This window comes from Rhodotorula toruloides (assembly GCF_000320785.1).
Source record: "Rhodotorula toruloides NP11 unplaced genomic scaffold Scaffold3, whole genome shotgun sequence".
Classification (NCBI taxonomy): Eukaryota; Fungi; Basidiomycota; class Microbotryomycetes; order Sporidiobolales; family Sporidiobolaceae; genus Rhodotorula; species Rhodotorula toruloides.
The window spans coordinates 1,212,798-1,231,872 of NW_015622963.1; the positions used below are offsets into that span (position 1 = coordinate 1,212,798).

General features: G+C 62.6%; 7 protein-coding genes across 7 annotated transcripts in view; 3 read left to right on the forward strand and 4 right to left on the reverse strand.

Moving 5' to 3' along the window:
• Positions 1 to 321: 321 nt before the first annotated feature.
• RHTO_05041 (cellular morphogenesis-related protein) lies at positions 322 to 3,907 on the forward strand (the record flags this gene model as incomplete). Its single annotated transcript, XM_016418704.1, has 6 exons — positions 322 to 762; positions 824 to 951; positions 1,009 to 1,161; positions 1,216 to 3,085; positions 3,148 to 3,367; positions 3,426 to 3,907. 6 exons carry the CDS (start codon positions 322 to 324, stop codon positions 3,905 to 3,907), a joined length of 3,294 nt encoding a protein of 1,097 aa, XP_016275980.1.
• A 226-nt stretch (positions 3,908 to 4,133) lies between these two features.
• RHTO_05042 (2-methylcitrate dehydratase) lies at positions 4,134 to 6,587 on the forward strand (the record flags this gene model as incomplete). The annotated part of the gene is made up of 12 exons (XM_016418705.1): positions 4,134 to 4,343; positions 4,461 to 4,520; positions 4,599 to 4,777; positions 4,859 to 4,909; positions 4,972 to 5,003; positions 5,032 to 5,533; positions 5,612 to 5,658; positions 5,725 to 5,834; positions 5,917 to 5,998; positions 6,059 to 6,138; positions 6,215 to 6,441; positions 6,506 to 6,587. The coding sequence occupies 12 exons, from the start codon at positions 4,134 to 4,136 to the stop codon at positions 6,585 to 6,587; spliced, it is 1,662 nt and encodes a 553-aa protein (XP_016275981.1).
• Positions 6,588 to 6,828: 241 nt separating this feature from the next.
• RHTO_05043 (DH domain containing protein) lies at positions 6,829 to 9,580 on the reverse strand (the record flags this gene model as incomplete). The annotated part of the gene is made up of 14 exons (XM_016418706.1): positions 6,829 to 7,159; positions 7,214 to 7,367; positions 7,451 to 7,533; positions 7,593 to 7,759; positions 7,816 to 7,857; positions 7,911 to 7,991; positions 8,047 to 8,072; positions 8,132 to 8,426; positions 8,481 to 8,508; positions 8,571 to 8,606; positions 8,665 to 9,222; positions 9,278 to 9,304; positions 9,366 to 9,447; positions 9,505 to 9,580. The coding sequence occupies 14 exons, from the start codon at positions 9,578 to 9,580 to the stop codon at positions 6,829 to 6,831; spliced, it is 1,986 nt and encodes a 661-aa protein (XP_016275982.1).
• Positions 9,581 to 10,407: 827 nt separating this feature from the next.
• RHTO_05044 (uncharacterized protein) lies at positions 10,408 to 11,560 on the reverse strand (the record flags this gene model as incomplete). Its single annotated transcript, XM_016418707.1, has 2 exons — positions 10,408 to 11,373; positions 11,444 to 11,560. 2 exons carry the CDS (start codon positions 11,558 to 11,560, stop codon positions 10,408 to 10,410), a joined length of 1,083 nt encoding a protein of 360 aa, XP_016275983.1.
• A 642-nt stretch (positions 11,561 to 12,202) lies between these two features.
• On the reverse strand, positions 12,203 to 12,760 carry RHTO_05045 (uncharacterized protein; the record flags this gene model as incomplete). The annotated part of the gene is made up of 1 exon (XM_016418708.1): positions 12,203 to 12,760. The coding sequence occupies one exon, from the start codon at positions 12,758 to 12,760 to the stop codon at positions 12,203 to 12,205; it is 558 nt and encodes a 185-aa protein (XP_016275984.1).
• Positions 12,761 to 13,743: 983 nt separating this feature from the next.
• On the reverse strand, positions 13,744 to 17,983 carry RHTO_05046 (RalA-binding protein 1; the record flags this gene model as incomplete). The annotated part of the gene is made up of 9 exons (XM_016418709.1): positions 13,744 to 13,967; positions 14,031 to 14,205; positions 14,269 to 14,401; positions 14,457 to 14,544; positions 14,602 to 14,821; positions 14,877 to 15,261; positions 15,323 to 15,888; positions 15,950 to 16,171; positions 16,229 to 17,983. The coding sequence occupies 9 exons, from the start codon at positions 17,981 to 17,983 to the stop codon at positions 13,744 to 13,746; spliced, it is 3,768 nt and encodes a 1,255-aa protein (XP_016275985.1).
• A 718-nt stretch (positions 17,984 to 18,701) lies between these two features.
• The window catches only part of RHTO_05047 (sulphite efflux pump protein), a gene marked incomplete at both ends in the record, with an annotated part of 2,220 nt that continues 1,846 nt past the window's right edge, over positions 18,702 to 19,075 (forward strand). The window contains 2 exons of the mRNA XM_016418710.1: positions 18,702 to 18,923; positions 18,993 to 19,019. Coding sequence (XP_016275986.1) covers positions 18,702 to 18,923; positions 18,993 to 19,019 — 249 coding nt within the window. The remainder of the gene's footprint in view (positions 18,924 to 18,992; positions 19,020 to 19,075) is intronic.

Sequence of the window (19,075 nt, forward strand, 5' to 3'; positions counted from 1 at the left end):
CGGGCAGTAGAATCATTGTAGAAGTCGTAGACTGTGCGAATGGGACGGCAATCGAGCGTGAAGCGGAGCGATTTTCGCAGGTCGCCGTTCTCCGCTCGCCTTTCTCGCCGACGACGACTCGCTCGCTTGATTCGCTTGCTTCGTTGGAGTCGCTCGCACGGCTAAGAGACGCTCAGCCAGTGACTCGCCTCGCCTGTCCAACTCGCACGTTCCGCACACCTCTCCCTTCCCCCGCTCGGCTCGTCATCTCACATCGCTTCCTCCGGTCGACCACCCGCCTTCCAAACGCCGCGACGAAGCGCACATACACCCTACCGCAAAATGGGTATCCTACCGACGCCGAACCACCAAGCCCTGATCCGGGACTGTTACCCACCGTACTCGTCGTCCTCGCCCGACTCGCTCCCACAACCCGTCTCGAACTCGCTCTCGAAACTCGCCTTTTACGCAATCAACCGTCCCGCCAAACTCGCCAAAGTCCTTGCGATCCTCCTCGAGCGGGCGAGTAAGGCGAGGCCAGGAGCCGGGTCGGGCAAAGCGAGGCAAGAGTTGGCCGTGACGACTGAGATTGTGAGGGGATTGGTTGTCGAGGCGGGAGAGAGTGGAAAGGAGGGGAGTGGAGAGCTCGTCAAGGCTGCGTTGGCCGAGACGGCGCTCAAGGTGGCGGAAATGGCGTTGGGAGGGGCAGGTGGGGGTCCGAATGCGCAGGTCAGGAGCGGCGGGAAGAGGGACCCTGAACTCGAGGCGCGCGGCGCGAGCTTGGTGAGTACTCAGAGTCGTCGCCCGTTACGGAGCCAGCGAACCTGACCTCGACTTCCCGCAGTTCCATGCCGTTGCGACCTACTTGACCCCGCCGTTCTTCGGCTCGTACGACGGCATGGGCAGGCAGTATCTCCGCTGTGTGTCCCTGCTGTCTTCGCTCGCCCAGCTGTCCGGACGGGAGAACATCGAGTTAGTTTGCTTCGCCCTTTCGAGCGGAAGAACTGGCTCATCTTGTCCGCTCCGCAGATCCCGCTACGTCGCGCTCAAAGCTCTCGAGGGAGCCGCAAAATCCGAGTTCTTGTACACTACGGGAGGTGACTACGACACACAGGTCGGCGAGATCGTCCCGGCGTTGCTGAGTAACTTGGCAGACGTTTCAGTGGAAGACTTGCGGGACGAGTGCGTTGCTCTCGAGCTACAGCCTTGCTCCTCGAGCTGACTCTTCGTCAACAGGCAATCCACGATTATGTCGTCGGAAAAGTCGCTCGCCCCGCTCGCATCGTCCCTCGCCAGTCGCAAAACACCCTCGATCAGTCCTCCCTCCGACTCGCCAAAACTCGTATCAACCGCTCTTACGTCCCTCCTGCTCCTCTCCCGCCTTTCGACACTCCCGCAACTCCTCGCTCTCCACAACGCGCTCTCCACCTTCCTCGACCGCTACTCCCATGGCTCGCTCTGGCACGCCTCGTCCCTAACTCACGTCCTCTTCTTCGCTCGAGCCATCATCGCTGCCGCGCCGTCCTCACACCGCGCACCAGCCGTAACGTGGTGGAGCGACCAGGTCGGCGAGATCTTTGAAAACGAGTCGCCGCACCGGAGCGTCACGCTCCTCTTCGTCCTCAAGCACCTTGTCGATCCCGAAGCGGACGCGCATACCGGCGAAGGGCGCGAAGCCGGCGCCTCGCGCCTCGAAGGACTGAGCGCAGCGGGAATCCTCAGCACCCTCGCCGACCTTCTTGTGCGCCGCGCGAGGCTCTCGTCGCCCTCAGCCTCGCCAAGCGCATCTCGTGTCCACTCTTCGGCCGGCACGACGCGCGGCTTCGATGCAGCAGACACAGACGACGACCCTCTCCTCCGGCCGATCTTGACAACCGTTGGCGCGCTCGCTCGTGCGTCCGCGACGACAGGCTACGCGACGCAGCTTGACGACCTCGCCGGCGACTTGATCGACCTGCTTCGGTCGCTCAAGAATGAGGAGGGAAGGGCTGAGCGACTTGTTGGCGGCATGAACGGCGAAGAGAAGAGTCGCGCGAAGGTTAGGGTCGTGATGGCTCTCGAGGCGCTGTTGCAAGAGGCGCCGGCTGTCGAAGGAGCGGTCGAGACTCAGGAGGACGGCGCTCGCACGATTCCGCCGCCCACGACCGTTGTGAACGGCGCGCCCGCTCACGCAGACGAGGAGGACGACGAGCGTATCCGCCGACCGACTGCCGATTCAGATGGTCCTGCGGCAGCGATCGGCGCATATGGTAGCAGCGGTCTCGTCCTCGGCAAGCCCATCAACGGGTCATCGACAGGCGACGTCTTCTCCGCCCCATCCTCGACGACCAAAGAGCAGCGAAGGCGCGCCTCGGTCTCGTCGTCCAAGGCGACCGACGCGCCGATCCTCCGCGTCCAAACACCCGGCGGCGCCTCGACCGCCCCATCCGGCTCGCCGACTCACTCAACCGTCAACCGCCACCCCATCTCGCCACGCACATTCGCGCGCTCGCTCTTCCTCCTCCTCGATTCCGACTCGCGACTGCGGTTCGAGTATGCCCAAGCTGCGGCGATCTACTGCAAGCGGGAGATGCCCATCGCGAAAGGGACGACGGACGAGTTGGCGTCGTTTGTCAAGCAGGTTATGGCGGCTGTCTATGGGTTGGCGATTGGTGAGGTTGCGACTACTGGCTCGTCGGCGTTCAACAACGGCGAGCAGGACCAGGCAGCGGGCGGGCATGCCTTGCACCGCACGAGGAGCGTGAGGAGTCTCCGAAGCCGCAAGTCGTTCCTCGACGACTCGCCGCAGAAACCTTCCGCTCCCTCCTCGTCTAGCGGCCATGGCCCAACGGCGGCAGACTACTCCTCCCTCCTCACACTCCTCGACGCTCTCTTCTCCCGCCGCTCCTCCACCACGATTGTCGAAGCCCTCCCCGCGCTGCTCGCACTCGACGCGAAAGCAGCGACGAGGTGGGAAGTTGGACTTGCGGGACAGGGAGAGTTGGGGAGTGCGGGGGGAGGGCCGGATGGGGTTAGGGCGCAGGCTTGTAGGGAGCTTGCGGCGAGGGCGGTGGGCAGGATTGGGAGGACTTGGGGGTTGGGAGAGTTGGTGGAGCTGGCGCAGGACGTGGGTCGCTCTAGTTTTGAGTCTCTTGAGCTGCAGATACTGACGAAACTTGACATTGGCAGGTCCTCGACACCCTCTCGCCCTCGGTCATCCCCACTCGCGCATCTCCCTCGTCCTCCTTCGCTTCTCGCGCCTCGCCGAACCCGGCAGCGCTCAACGCCTCTCTCGCTATCGACATCCTCGCAACTGACCGCGAGATCCAGAAAGAATCGTCGCTCGACCGAACTAGTCTTGCGTCGTTGCTTGGACAGCCGTGGTCTTACGAGACTGCCAAGGTGGAAGGTGCGCTCCCCTCTCCCTCGCACTCACGCGAGCAGTACTGACGCCCTCCTGCCTGCAGCCCTGTCCGCCGCGACTCGCTCGCCGTACTTGAGCGGCGCCCTCCCGTCCCGCTCGCTCGTCAATCTCGGCACGGCGTCTCGTGCCGGCAGCACCTACCGCCTCTCGTCGCTCCCTCCGGCCTCGCCGCCGTCGACGACGCACGGACACGGGAACGGCGGGTCGTCGCCCGTCCTTCGGCGGATGAGCGTCACCCCTTCGCTCGCCGACTTGCAAGGTTCGCTCGGCACATCTCCTCGCAGTGCGCGGGGCAGCGCAGCGCCGAGTATCTCCTCGAGCGCGTACGGGCTCGGTGCAGGCGCGGGCGGGAGCGTGTACACGCTGAACGACTTGAAGGCGGGGATGGCGCTCGGGTCGGGGGTGCAGCAGCGGAGACGGACGAGTCGTGCGACGGTCGACAGCGTGCTTGACCGTGTTGGGAGGAGGAGCAGGACGGCGACGGGTGCGAGTCAGGCGTCGTCGTTGGGTGTCCCGCAGGTGTGAGGCGAGTAAAAGGATGGATGCGATATGGACTCTCTCTCTCTCTGTGTGTTCCGGATTAGTCGGTTTGTATCTGTGAGTGCATTGCAGTTGTGATTGTCGTCGTCGCTGGCCGTGCTGAGCAGTGCGAGTCGGGACTTGCGAGGTCGCCGGTTGTTCCTCTTCTCCTCGCGCTTTCTCTCTCTCTCGCTCTTCAACTCCCGCTTGGTTGACGGCTGCTGCTGGCTCGATGCTCTCCCTGCGCACCTCGTCCCGCTCGCTCGCTCAGTCCATCGCTGCTCCCGCTTCCCGCCGCGCCGTCTCGTCCCTCGTCGCCAACCCGGCAGTCCGCCCCTCGCTCCCCTCGTCCGCACGCTCCAACGCCTCGCACAGGCCACAGACCGCTCTCACAGCTGCCATGGGTGCTACGCGTCTCTCCCACCACTCGGGCGAAAGCACCGTGCGTTCCTGTCTTCTCTTCGCTCCCCCTCGTCACCCCCACACTCACACCCCCTCGTTTCCAATACCCGTGCCATCCCTGCCCGAATGTGTTGCCGTCGACGCTCGTCATGTACAGGTCCGACCGCCCGCGGACAAGGTCATGCAGGACATCGCCGACTACGTCCACAACTACGAGGCAAGTTGTGCGAGGACAAACTCGTTCGACCCGCTCGCTCATCGTTACTGCGCTAACACTGCTCGATACGCTCTCCAGATCAAGTCTGACCTCGCCTACTCGACTGCGCGCCTCTGCCTCATCGACACCATCGGTTGCGGTCTCGAAGGTCTTCGCGTCTCGGAGGAGTGCCGCGCCTTGATGGAGCCCATCGTGCCCGGCACCACCGTCCCCAACGGCACCAAGGTTCCCGGAACGCCCTTCCAGATGGACCCGGTGTGAGTCTCGCGCGAGACGCTTTTTCTTCTGCCCCCACCTCCTGCATTTGCTGATGCCGGTTTCCCGCTTGTGTATGATAGTCGCGGCGCTTTCGCTATCGGCACCCAGATCCGCTGGCTCGACTTCAACGAGTGAGTCGTACTGTGACCCGCGAAGCGAGACGACGAGAGCTGACCTTCTTTTCCTTCCACAGCTGTTCGTCCTTGCCTCTTCCGCCTGACGCCTGTCCGCCTACTGACGCTACACTTGACAGGCTTCCTCGCTGCCGAATGGGGACACCCGTCGGACAACCTCGGCGCGATTCTCGCCGTCGCCGACTACCTCTCTCGCTCGGGCGAGCCTCTCAAGATGCGCGACGTCCTGACGGCCATGATCAAGGCTCACGAGATCCAGGGCTGCATGGCGCTCAAGAACTCGTTCAACCGCGTCGGTCTCGACCACGTCATCCTCGTCAAGCTCGCCTCTGCCGCCGTCGTCTCGCAGATGCTCGGCCTCACCCGCGACCAGACTGTCGACGTCATCTCGCAGGTCTTTGTCGACGGACAGAGCTTGCGCACGTTCCGCCACGCACCCAACACCGGTTCCAGGAAGTCTTGGTCCGCGGGTGATGCTTGCATGCGCGCGGTCCACCTTGCGCTTCAGGTCAAGCGCGGCCAGATGGGTATCCCCACCGTCCTTACTGCCAAGACCTGGGGCTTCTACGACGTCCTCTTCAAGGGACAGGAGTTCAAGTTCCAGCGCCCGTACGGTTCCTAGTGAGTCGGCGTGAAGCGCTTTCGGAACGTGAGCTCTCGCGGAGTTCAGAGCTGATCATGAGAGTTCCCCCGCCACAGCATCATGGAGAACGTTCTCTTCAAGATCTCCTTCCCCGCCGAGTTCCGTGCGTCGCGCCTCCTTCCTTTCATTTGTCCTTACGCCCGAGGCTGACTCGCTAATGCTCCTGCAGACGCCCAGACCGCCGCCGAGGGCGCGCACATCCTCCACAAGCAGCTCAAGGAGATGGGCAAGTCGTCGGACGACATCAAGAGCGTCAAGATCCGCACCCAGGAGGCTGCCGTGAGTCCGAGTCGCCGGCCGACGGTTCTCGCTCGCCAACAAGCGATTGTGACTGATCAAGTGCCTTTGAAACGTCTCACAGATCCGCATCATCGACAAGTCGGGCCCGCTCGACAACTTTGCCGACCGTGACCACTGCATCCAGTACATGGTCGCAGTTCCTCGTGCGTCCACTCTTTTCCCTCTCCCGCTCGAGCTTGTGCTGACTTTTGCGCCGTACGCAGTCATCTACGGCCGCTTGACTACCGAGGACTACTCGGACAAAGTTGCTGCCGACCCTCGCATCGACGCTCTCCGCGACAAGGTGCGCAGGACGTCTCTCGACGCTTCGAAGCGTGCTCCTTCGTATGCGCGATACTGAGTGGGGACGTCTTGCACAGATGTACTGTGTCGAGGACAAGCAGTTCACGTCGGACTACCACTCGCCCGACAAGCGCTACATCTCGAACGGCCTCACCGTCACCCTCAACGACGGCACCGTCCTCCCCGAAGTCCACATCGACTTCCCCGTCGGCCACAAGAACCGTCGCGAGGAAGGCACCCCGCTCCTTAACGCCAAGTTCGAGCGCCACATCAAGCCTCACTTTGACTCGGCGCACGTTGACAAGTCCGTCGCGCACGTCCTCCACCAGATTTTGATGACGAGACTGACCCGCTGCGTGCGCTCGCAGGATCCTCAAGGTCGTCGGCGACCAGTCAGCGCTCGAGAACCTCTCGGTCAAGGAGTTCTCGGACCTCTTCCACAAGCCGTGAAGACCGCCTCTCCCTCCCCTCTCTTCTTCCTGTAGAAGTGCTTTTTCTTTGCCCAAGAGGTTTTGAGTGCGCAAGGAGTCGCACTCGCTGACAAAAGGAAGATATCCATCGCGATTGTTCCTGCGTTCTTGCGGAGAGCCGTCTGTCGCTGGCTCATCCCGTCGCTCGGAGATCACAGAATCGGAACAGATGTGCAGTGCGAGGAGCGAGAAGCATAACAACAAGAAGACGAAGGTGAATCTTACTCCTGCGCTGAAGACCAGATGCTATACAAAGCGAACGTCGAGTCGTCCCTCGCGTGCGCCAACGACCGGCCCGCCTGCGGTTCGTGCTTCACTCCATTCTGCGCTGGCACACTCGCACGCACAGGCTGAGCCTTGAGAGCGCTGCTGACCGTTGGCGAGTCATAGCGGTGCTGGTGTTGGTTCGGTGTCGGTGAACGCGCGCCGGGCGGTCCTTCGGAGCCAATACGCAGGCGGTGGCCGAATTTGGCTGAGGGTGCGGCGGGAGGCGAGCGCAGGGAAGTGAAGTCGCGGCGGACGGGTTGCGGTTCGTCCGTGTCGTACCGGAAGCTGCAGGTCCAAGGCGGTCAGCTCCGTACAGGAAAGAAGAAAGCTCGTGCGCACCTCATGCGGCTCTCGGCGATCGAGTCTGTCATCTCGCCGTCTTCCGAAGGAGGCGCGCTGCCTTCGTTCTTCAGCCTACGCAACTCGTTCAGGTCGTGCAGCGCGAGGTCGGCCATCTCGCGCGGCTCCCAGCGCTCGACGCTGACAAAGCGGTCTGCCGGGGTAGGTGGTCAGCTACGAGCAGCTACGAGCAGCTACGAGCAGCTACTAGCAGCGTGGAGAGGGAGGCGGACGCACAGGTGTTGCGAAGCTTGCCGTTCTTGCGCGGCTTGCCCTGCTTGCCCTTCTTCTCCTTCTGGCGTGAGAAGCTACCAGGGATGCTGCAAAGCAAAGCAAGCGTCAGCATCGACGAAGAGGGAGAGGAAGAAGCGGAACTCACTCAGTCTCGCCCGTCTTCTCGGCGCGAATGACCACATCAGTGAACCTGATGAGCCATTCGTTCCTTCCTTTTCGCGCAGTCGGCGCCGATAGTCGCCGTCTCGTCCGTGCGTCCGGCGCTGGGACTTCCTGGATGAGGATGCGGGCGCTGCGAGGTGCCATCAAGGCCTGTGGACGAACGGGTCAGGCGACGCGAGTCGAGAACTTTCGACAGTAGGACGCACCTTATCTCGGATGCCGTCTATTCGTGCAAGAGCGTCGCGAGTCTGTACAGATGAGGTGAGCGAGCTGCTCGAGCGGAAGCGTGCCGAGGACGCACCTTCTCCCGCTCTTCCTCCTCCAGCTTCTCGTCCTCGATTGATCGCACCAACGCATCGACTTCAAGAGCCATCGCTCGTGTCTGCGTCAGCCAGGCGTCAGTCAGAGGCGTTGTAAGGAGGGGGAAAGCGACTCACCTTCTCCCATTCGTGCGTCGTCGGGTCTGGCCAGTCGAAGCGATCAGCGCGCGCTACTCCGTGAGATACAAAAAAGAGGACGAACCAGTATGGTACAGCAGCGCCTGCATGAGCAGCGGCAGCTTTGATAGCCGCATCAACGGCTTGCTCAAACAGATGCTCAAACTGCTCTCGCCCGCCGCTGCAGCCTGTTCCTCGAGCCGCATAAGCGCCCGGGCAAGACGCTTCGTCTCCTTCTCGGCGGCGGTTTTGGGCGACTTGAAGCGTGAGGCGTAAGAAGAGAGAGAGGGGGAGTGAGGCGAGGGGAGACAGGTGTCGAGGATGGCGAGCGCCTCTTCGAGCGCGACGATGTAGGAGGCGTAGGTTTGAAGGAACCAGGGCTGTTACAACTTAACCGTCAGTCTCGCTCGATACGGCAGACAGAAGAGACGGACCTGATCACTCCAGATCGCGGCAAGTCCTCTACGAGCCGACCAACAACCGCTGTCAGTGGGGCCGAGCAGAGAATGAACCTCAATACGCACCGAACAAGGGGGAATGCCCGAGCCCACTGCTCCTTCCTGCGGAACGATGTGCTTCAGCGAAACTTTCGAGGCCAATTGGGCGAAAGGGACGCACAGTCGCGCGCTCAGCTCCTCGTGTCCCTTCAACATCTCGACAGTAGCCTCCAAGACCTGCTTGAGCGCATCCGGGAGCGGCGGAGGCTGCAAAACCTCAGGCGGAGCCTTCGACGCCGACTTGTGCAGCTTGGTGGCTGACGGCTCGGGTCGTAGAGGGTGCCGAGTACGGGAGCCGAAGGACGCGACGCGGTTGGCGAGGCTTCTGGCGCCTGGGACATTGAGTGAGGTTTGCGAGGCGTTCTGCCGTGCGCCGGTCGGGAGGGAAGGTATGGGGGAAAGACTGAGAGCACCGCTCGTGCTGGGACCGTGCGAGATCTCCGACAAGTCGTTATCGTCGTCGGGTGTCGGCGATGACAGTCGCAAGGTCGAGCGGGAGAAGCGAGAGGCGATGGGGAGATCGGGCGAAGGGGAAGCGGATAGTTGCGGGGAGGGCGAGGATATAGTAGGCGACAAGCTGAGACTGGGAGAGGTATGCGGAGACGGCGAGTTCGAGAGAAGCGGGTGAAGGAGTGGATGCGCATACAGGTCGACGAGAGACCGAAGCTCCGCGACGTATCTGCAGGTTCAGATAAATCAGCGTCTCGTTCGCGACGACGTTTGCGAGAATCTACCTTTCTTCGCTCGCCACGACCTCCCAGCTGCCATGTGAACGAGCGATGAGCGAAGAGCAGCGAGTACGGCAAGAAAGAGGAAGCTCACAGAATCTCTTGCCTCGTCCGCTCGCGAGGCGAGAGATTGGCGACCAACTCTTGATGCGCCATCTCCGACCAGGTTGTGGGAGCTGTAGAGAGTCGTTGTCAGCTCAGCCGGGTTGACAGGTGGAGATGCAAGGGCGCACCGTGGATCTGCGTCGGGTCGTTGTCGGGAAATCCTCCATTCTCCGCACCGTAAGGAGTGGGATAGCGCGAGTGCATCATCGATGTCGTTGTGGCGAACGATGCTGGAGAGACTGCGCGGTCGGAACGCCCGGACGGAGCCTTCAGACCCTCGGGATAGGCCTTCCTCCCAAAGTCCAGGACGTTGACGCTCTTCTCCCTCAGCGCATTGCTGTATGCGCTCTGATCTGACTCTCTTCGACTCTCCCCGTTACTGCCTGACCCAGTCCATCCCTTCTCACCGCCGTGTCCGCCGCTCGAACCCGCTGCGAGAGGTTCGGGCGAAAGACGAGAAGAGTCGAAGCTAGGCGCTGTCGAGGAGCTGAAGTCGCGTCGTGACGAGGTCGAAGTCCCTTCTCGAGGCGGCACAGACAGTCCCAGCCCGTGCAGAGCGTGCGAAGGCGTGGACGGCCGCTTTGGATGGTCGGGCGGAGCGGGGGAAGGGGACTTGTCGGGTTGCGCTGGCTGCTTGGGCGACTTGCTCTTCGACTTCCAGAACTTGAACATGAGCCTCGAGCATCCAGGCGAGCTATGAGAAGCGTAGCGAGCAGATGAAGTTGGCTCAACCTGGCGACTCGTCGCGGAGCGAGGACGCCGTCGACGGCAAATCAGCATCGTACGGCCTACGAAGTAACGTGGCAACTTTCAGAGGGTCTCTCGAGTGCGGAGGCGACTCGCGAACCTCTCTGCAGCGGTGACGAGCGAGCGGGACAGGAGGAGAACCGGAAGCGAACGATACAGACGGTGCAGAGGGACCAGGAGTACAACAACAGTGACGAGAGCGATACACAGAGCCACAGAACGAGAGACTAGATATAAGAAACTCCTCCAACCGCCGGCGAAGAGAAGGTCGTCCTCCTCCTCCTTCAGTCGAAGCGAGGTGCGCTCGACGGGATCCTACGCTGCGCAATGGGCATAGCGCGCTTCGCAGGTCCTCGTGCAGGACGTGGCCGCTCGATGAATGCCCGCTGAGCCCGCTGCTGAGCCTTGTACTCGGCAAGGTTGCACGACCGCTTGGCGAGCTCGACGCGGAGGTTGGATGTGTCGGGGCGGCAATCGCGGGGAAGCTTCTGCAGCGTCTGGCGAGCGGGAGGAGGAAGCGAGAGGCGGGCGCGAAGGGTGCGCATGTCGACGAGTGCGTCGGTCGAGTCGAGGCGAGCGAGGCGCGAGGGGGTGAAGGTCTGAGCGACGGGACGCGTCGGGTCGAAGGGAGGAAGGGCGTCGAGGTTCTCGAGTTGCCGGTCGAGCCAGTTGAAGATGTGGTCGCTTAGGCGGCAGCAGAGACGCTCCTCCCGCTCGATCTCGTCCTCCTCGCATTGGGGGTTCCCGCGCGACGCCTCGAGTGCCAGCTCATACGGCTCCTCCATCTCGATGAACTTGATCCCGTACGCCTCGACGTCGGCGAGCGAGATGCCGCGGAGGAGACCCTTCTTGCCGAACGTCTCGTCGATGCTGACGAGGATGTCGTCGAGGCCTTCGCGCTTGATCGTGTAGGCAGCGGAGCGCTGGACCTCCTCAACTTGCTGCAATACGAAGGACGAGGCGTCCGAGTCGAAGATGGGCGAGGAGGGAGAGGACGAGATGGACGAGGTGGCGGAGAGAGTCGGCGAGGGAGGCTCGGGGATGTCGAGCGAGGTGGCGTGCGCGACGACGTCGATGGTGAGCTCTTTTTTGGCGGGAGCGTCGAGCGCAGTGAGCGAGTCGCTAGGAGAGGGGGAGGTGACGGCAAGAGGGGTGACGAGCGAGAGAGCCGGAGCAGCGGGCTTCGCGCGAGTCGGCTCGAAGAAGGAGGAGCGAGTCTTCGAGGCGACAGGAGCAGTCTCGAAGCAAGTCTGCGAGTTTGGACGAAGCGAGTCAGCGTGACGGTTTCGACTGAGGAGGGCGAAGTGTCTGGGGACGCACCATGAGACTCGAGGCGCTGGAGAGGACGGTCGCAGTAGCACAGTCGAGCGCCTTCGAAGCGGTAGCAGCAACGAACTGGCCGAGCGAGGAGCGGAGGAGCGAGCGAGCGGAGAGCATGGCTGCTGGATCGAGTGAGGGTGTGTGCGAGTGTGTTCGAGGTGTCAGGTGTGCAAGTGAGAGAGCGAGTTGCTGTTCGAATGCGGAAGGGTGTGAGCGAGTGAAGGGAAGGAGGGAGAGAGAGGAAAGCGAGCGCGCGCACCAAAGTCGTTCCCGCCCGAGTCCGTTCCCGGTCACAGCGCCCAGCCATCTCGCCCTTGTCGCAAACGTTGTCGAGTGGCGTAGAGACAAGCGCACCACGGCAAGGTTCAGCACACGTCTCGAAGCAGTTTCATCCAACGGGCGCGTCCGACAGCGCAGAGAGCGAGGAAAGCAGCCGTTTGACTCGGGACCAACTCGAGAGGATGTGACGGACCCTTATCGCCGGCGAGTGAGCAGTCGAGAGCGCTTCGTACGCCGATGAGGGGTCGAAGGCATTGTACAGGATGTGTCGGCAGCGAGAGAAGGCAAGAAAGAGCTAGGCGGAGGAGCGCGAGGCAAAGAAGGTCGTGAAAGGGCTTTTGACGAGTCGTGAGGCGTGCGAAAGGTCCGGCTGACCATCGAGGCGAAGTTGCTGTGTTGTTCTGAGTCCAAGAGCGACGAGACGGCGAAAGAGGCGTCGAGGGGGTTGCTGAGGTTGCCGCCGCACTCTTCCTCCGCTTTTCACCATCCCGTGCTGCCTTCCTGTCTCTGCCGTGGTCCCAGCCACCGGCAGAGGATGCGGAGAGGTGGATGTCGTGGTGAAGGAGAAGCGAGCGGGCGGAGGGCGGACGAAGAGGCGTCGCGGAGGTCGAGAATGCTGTAGGTCGATGTTTGACGGGTTCCAGCGTCGCTGAAACCTTGCAGTGCTGCGCCTGGCGGTCTTGACTTGGAGCTGTATACCAGTTCGAGCAGCGGAGACTGATGAGGACGTCGAGGCGGCTGGTGCGTCGAGTATGGCTCGTTGGCGAGCACAAAGGGCGTCGAGATGTAGCAGTCATGGCTCTTCGCCGACTGAGCAGGGTAAACAACCCGCTCGTGGTCGTTGTAGCGGGAGGGAGGTGCCGAACGAGCGAGAGCTGCGGGCGCGCCTGTCGTGGCAAGGGTTGAGTCTGAACCATCCGCTGCTGCACGTCCACCGATCTCGTGCGTCTCAGGCGGAGTCAGAGGTAGCTCAAAGAGCGTCGTAAGAGCCGAGAAAGAGCCGGCGCTGAGGATGCTCGTCCACTTCCCGTCGTCCATTTGCGTCATTCCTCCTCGCTAGTCTTCAGCGGCCTGCTGAGCCATGACCTTCCACCGCAGAAGACCGCTAATCTGACCATGCAGCTTGACCCGTCCTCCTGCAGCAGTCCGCAGGACAAGCAGCTCCTTCAGAGCCCTAGCGCGCGACCAAGGTCGTCTTCCTCCGCCCTTCGTGCTGATCCAGCGTCCTCCTCGACCGTCTGATGCGCTCCACAGCGTCTCAAACCCGGTCATCGACCTCGACTAAGCAATCCAGCGCCGCCTGGGGGCGACAAGCTCAGTCCCTTGCGCTCCTCGTCCGCTCGTTCGTCCGCCGAGCCGTCCATGCCATACCTCGCTGCCCGCTCAAGCCCCCACCTGCTCACAGCAGCCTTATCGTCTTCTCCGGTGCAGCGGCGAGCCACTATACCGAGTAGGTGGCGCAGGAAGTGAGCGATTCTGCCTCGAGTCCCGGCGGCGAGCACGAGGCAGAGAGGACGTCATAGCGGGCGCGAGGCGCGCAGCACGGATGGGAAAACCTAAGGAGACAGCGTGGTAGGCCGGTAGAGCTGCCTGATTGCCTCAGTGCGAGAGCGAGTGAGGCGCGAGAGGCAGAGGGAGCAGGGGTTGGTGCGTCGTGTAGTCTTTGGATGGTCAGTGCAAAGTGCGAGTAGCCTGCGTCGATGCAAACAAGTCTATCGAGCAAGAACGAGCAGAGAACGCTGGTCGAGCGGCAGCGTTGTCGTCGAGCGAGAGTTGCGAAGGTCTCTGCCTCGTCTCGTCGAGGGATGCCCCCCTTGCTCACGGCAGAAATGCAGTAGACACGGTATGCGATGCCACGTAACGACATAAGGGAAAGGAGAGGCAGCGCGAAGCAAAGCTAGGTGCGAAGACTACACAAATAGGACGCAGAGCTGATATCTGGGTATTGGAGAGGGAAGGCCTGCGACGCCGCAAAATGACAAAGGCGAGGAAAGGAAAGCTGGGTATGCCGTAGGGACGGTTCACGTCTGGAAGGTTGCGCCCGGTCGAGGTGAGGCGGGCAAACCGGGACTGCGAGGCGGAGCGGGGAGGTTGGCGAGGGACGGATTGACGTAGTGCGAGTAGTGCGGGTCGTAGGTACTGGACGAAGTGAGGTCCCCGTCTGTCGGGCTGATGACCCGAGTCGTCTCCTCGGGCCCGTCCGACTCGTCCGGCAAGTCGCCAGTCGCCTCTTCCTCGTCGTTTTCTGCACGCGGAATATGCGCGAGTCAGCAGAAGTCTCTTTCGCGTGAACAGCGGTGCAGCGCACCCTTGAGCCGGCGCAGTTCACTCTCCATCAACTTGTTGGCTCCGCTCGCCTCGTAGATCTGCGAGTTGCGGTTCGTTGTCCGTCGCTCTTGAGGAGCTGTCGTGTCCTCTGTCGCCTCCTCCTCGAGCGTGATGGGCTTGGCGGCGCCAGTCTCCGATTCCACGGCGAATACGAGCTGGTCGAACGTAGGCAAATGTCAGCTAGAGCGTGAGGGGGTTTCGCCGAGACATTGACGCACGTCAAACTCGCTGAGGAACAGACTGAAGAGCGGCGCAGGTATCGCCAGAGTCGGAGAGAAGACGATGCCCAGGTTGCGAAGGTTCATCTTGGACGTCTCGGCGTTCTGAGCGATCAGGCAGAGGTGGGCGAAGCTGGAGGAGTCGAGTATCAGTAATCGTTGGCGAAATTGACGAGAGAACGACGCACAAGAAGCGGAAGAGTGTATATTCCTCGATGGGCAGCTGCGCGACCAGCTTCCCGAGTGCATTGACGCGGTCCCGTCGGTTCCGCAGGTCTGTTCGACGGTCTGTCAGCACAAATAATAGAGGATAGAGACGAGGGCAGGACGCACCGATCACCCGCAGGAAGTTACCGTGAAGCTCGCGAGTCAAGAGGTGGACCGGCAGCTCGCGAAGGTACTGCTTCAGCAAACCGGCGATCGCGTGCGGGTCGTAGTACTCGGTGCTCTGGAGCAGATTGACGTCGCCCTCGGCGTTGAAGCGGTCTTTGAGCAGGCGGATGACGTTTGCGCTGCCGGAGAGTCGGAAGATGCCTTCTTCGTGCTCCGCGTTCTGCTCGGATCGACGGGTCAGCTACAAACACAAACGGGACGACGAGGCAGCTCACCTTGGCTTCGAGGTACTCGACGCAGCGGTACACGATAGCGGGCAACTCGAGACCGGGCCGGATGCGCGAAATGGCGACCGCCTCCTTCAGCGGAACGCCGAAGACGGGTCGTGCGGGAGCGGCGGCAGACTGGCCAGGCGAACCCTTGTCGCTCGAGTTGCGCGAGGCGAAGTTCCAGAACGATGACTTTGTCTTCTTTTGCCGCTCGATCTTCTTGAAGTCGTAGCCGGAGGGGAGAGGCACGGCGTTCATCGGTCCTGACACGTCGCTGGCGCTGTACTTGGTCGAGTGCTGCTGCGATGGCGTTGTTGGTGGTGGTTGTGTGTCGCCTCGCTGGTGGTTGTTGTGTGTCGCCTCGCCGGTCGGGGCTGAGAGGTCGCTCGTTCTGCGCGGCTGGTCGACGAGACGGCGGCGCCTGTAGCTTGGTCGCGCCTGCCCGCGATGACGATGGCTCGCAAGTGACTGAACCGTCTTCGGGGATTGTCCCGATGCCACGAGCTGAAGCTGCGTCGAGAGCAGGCATGCCGCGAGCGAAGGCATCGAGGTTGGAGGGAAGCGAGTACGACGGCGGAAGGTCGCCGGCTGACCGGGCAGACAGGTTGCGCGGGTCCTGCGCCGTACCCTGCTGCTCAGATCCGCCGACGGTGGAAGGGCCCGAGCCCGATCGTCGTCGCTCCTTGCCTGTCGAAGGTTCAGGTTCGGGCGAGACGACGGTCGGGATAGGCGGTGTGGACGCGCTCGGTGCCGACCCTCGCTCCTTGTCCTTCTCGCTGCCGTTCGCTTTCGCCGAGCCACCCTTCGGCCGCAAAGTCGTCAACGCAACGACCCAGGCGTCTCGGACGTCGTCGTTCTCGGCGCAGAGGATGTGGTCCGCCTCCTGCTCCTTCTCGTCCTTCGTGCGAATGAGGAAGGCGTGGAGGTAGGCATCCTCGCCTGGATCGGCGGACCTCGACGATTGCCGACCGATTGTCGCCGAGTGAAGCGGGATCTCGCCGAGCTTGTTGCCGCCAGGCTGCATGCAGAAACCGCATCAGTCGCTGAAACTAGCTGCTGAAGCGGCGAGCGCGACTCACCGCGTCGTAGTAGGTCAGCGTTGAGCCAGGCGTCAAGATGTAGTACCGCGTCTGCCAGCCGCCGAATGCCCTGCCACGCTTCGTCAGCCATCCCGCCATTGGCCCGCTCGATGTTGGAGACGGCGAGTCGGAGGCGATGTCGCTGTTAAGGAAGGCGCAGACGGCGGAGCGGTCGCGGAGCGGAAGGGAGACGAGGGTCTGGAGGTATCGCTCGAGGACAGCCTGCGGCGGAAGACAATGTCAGATTTGGCGGACAGCGATGAAAGAGCGAATGCGGACCTTTCGCTGGTCGCTCTTGTGCGGCGCATGATCCTTGAACAGGCTCTTGTCCGGCAAACTCGTCATGTTCTTGGTCTCCTGCTTGTTCGTCTTGTTCTTGACAGCCGAGTCGAGCGCAAGGATGTCTGAGTAGAGCTTCTCGACGCGCCACCGGACCGTCGAACCTGCTGGCCCGTCGATATCGGAAGGCGAGGAAGGAAGCGAGAGGTCGACCTCGATGACGAACGAGATGACCTCCTTGTGCTTCTCGTTCATGCGAATGTTGGAGCTGGCGATACGGACGCGGGCGAGAGGGAGGAGGGACGGGGTGAGGACTGGTCGAACGGGCGGAGTTGCGGGAGGGGGAGGCGGGAGTGGCACATCTTCGTGCGAAGGGAGCGCAGGAAGCGGCGCCGTTCCCGATGGTCGGCGAGAAGCGGGGGCAGAGAAGTTGGAGGGGTACGGCTCGCCGCTCGACTCGCCTGCGGAGCGGGTCTGGGAGAGCTTGGAAGCGGGAGCGGACGGCCTGCGTTCGCGCTCCCGGGGAAGGGCAGATTCGGCGAGGTGTGACGAAGATGACGAGGAAGGAACGTTGGTGGAGGAAGAGCGGGTCGGGAGGAGGTACTGTTCGCGCTGCTGCTGCTGACCGGCCTCGAATGCGCTTCCAAGCGGCAGAGACGCCGCCGAAGCTGCGGAGAATGTCCGGTCCCGCTTCGGCACGCCTGCTCCACCCTGCAATTGCTGCTGAAGCTGCTCGCCCGCCGCAGACCCAGTCGGCATCGGCTCTCCCCGCTCGCCAGACCTCGGCGACGGGTTGAAGAAAGGGCTGACGGGCTGGATCGATGGCAAGAACCTGTTCCCGCCCGCAGCGTCCGAGTTGGCGATCATGGGCATGCTCGCGCTGCCCGAGATGCGCGGGCTGCTCTGTCTTCGCCGGTTGAGCAGGAGGGATCGGTCGAGCGGGCCGTTGACTGATGGAGGTGGAGGAGTCTTCGGCTCGGTGGCAGAGTAGTCGTCGGGGAGCGTCATGTGCACAGATGGCGCGACGAAGCTGCTGGGCGAGTTGTTCGTCGCTTCGGCATCGGGCTCTGGCGGATTTCCGCGCCCAAGGTCGAGCGAGCTGGCCTTGCGAAGACCTGATGCGCCTATAGGCTCGTCTCGGTGCATGTGTCTGGGCGAGGCGTTTGGAGGCGGAGTGGCGGCTTTCGCTCGCAGGGGTGAAGAGGAGGACGGGAAGTGGTAGTTCGAGGCGAGTCGAGGCGAGCGGTCCTGGTCGGAGGACGTGCCTGCGGGAGTGGACGGTTCGAAGTCGACTGAATTCGACGACGACGGGCCGAATCGGGGTGAGGAGTTGTGTGAGGATGAAGCAGACGAGCTGTTCGGGAGGTCGAGGCGGGCCGGGTTCGACTCGGATGACAAGCCGCGCCTCAACCCTCGCGAAGCAGGCGTCGACTCGCCGCTTCCACCGATCCCCAGCCCTTTCACCGTGCTCCCGCCCTCTGAGTTCTGCCTCGACGGCAGACTGCTCTCCCCCCTCACCGGCGGCCGCGGACTCGAACTGCCCGTCATCGCCTTCAGACTCCGCCACAGCTGCTGATTCTCCACTGCACTGCGCTCGGCAGAACGTTCCGCGTTCTCCTTCTCCTGTCGCAGGACAGAATAGTCGGATAGAAGGCGGTTGAAGCGGCTGAGGAGGGTGGAAAGGGCGGCATGGGGGTCATCCGAGTGTTCGGCGAGGAGTGCCGACAATGTCAACGGCGGAGGAGGCGAAGACATCGCTGGAACGAGGATCGAAGGAGCGTAGGGGTGCGAAAGAGCGAGGTGATCGGGACGAGGTGGATGGGCTGTAGAAACGGGCGCGGCGCCTCGGGATGAGCGCACAGTCAGGCAGCCTGCCGTATTGAACAAGCGCGACTCACATGCAAGAAGAAGAGTGACCGCCGGCGTGAGCGATTGAAGGTGAACGAACGCGCCGATTGTCCTGCGGGTCGAGGGAGGTGAGCGTTGTCCACGGGCGCTGGAGGACCTGAGGCCGCGTGCCCAGCCTTGTAAGGGCACCTATGCGCCTGTCCGAGCTGCCACAGCGCAACCGTCCAAGTGCTCGCCCGTCCTGCCCATCTCCCTCTGCCGAACGGGTCGCAAGACTCACCTCGACACGCCCGATCAGCCCGTCCGTCCGCGAGTCCGACTCTAGACCTCCCTCAGACGTTCGTGGTCCACCCTGGAGCGCTTCAGATGCGCGTCGAGACGAAGGGGTCGAAGCGGGGGAGGCGAGACGGGAGACGCGTTCGCGCTGTTTGGCTGGCGCAGACGTTCGGCGGGCACTGCTGACAGCCTAAGCGATGTGATAGCTCTATCTGCGCGTCTAGGCGAGGAAGCTGCGAACGTTGGTATTGCGCAAGTTGTCCTCATCTCGCGAGCAGCGGGGGTTGGCCTCGGACTGCTCGCTCTCGTTCTCGTACAGCTTGTTGCTACGCTACTTGGCGCTCATACGATGACTCACAGCCAGCCACGGCTTCCAGCGGCTCCCCAGCGCGCTGTCACTCGCGCTCCCGACTCGGCAGAGGCGACTCTCATCGGGAGGACTTCCTCGTCCAATACGGCCGCGCAGACGGAAAGCGGCAGCGTCGAGAAGGAGATATCGAGGGGAAGTATGGGTCACCATCCGCTCTTTGCAGACAAGGCGAGAGGGATCAGGCTGAGGGCCTTGCGATTCGTGAGTGCCTCTGTGTTCTCCCGGTTCTGCTGTGAAGGGCTTCGCTAACGGCCGTTCGGAGACTCCTAGACGGCTTCCTGGTACTCGGTGACGATGGTGCGTTTTCGACCTCGCTCAGTTCGGGTAGACTGCCGCTGACTCTTCCCCCCCCC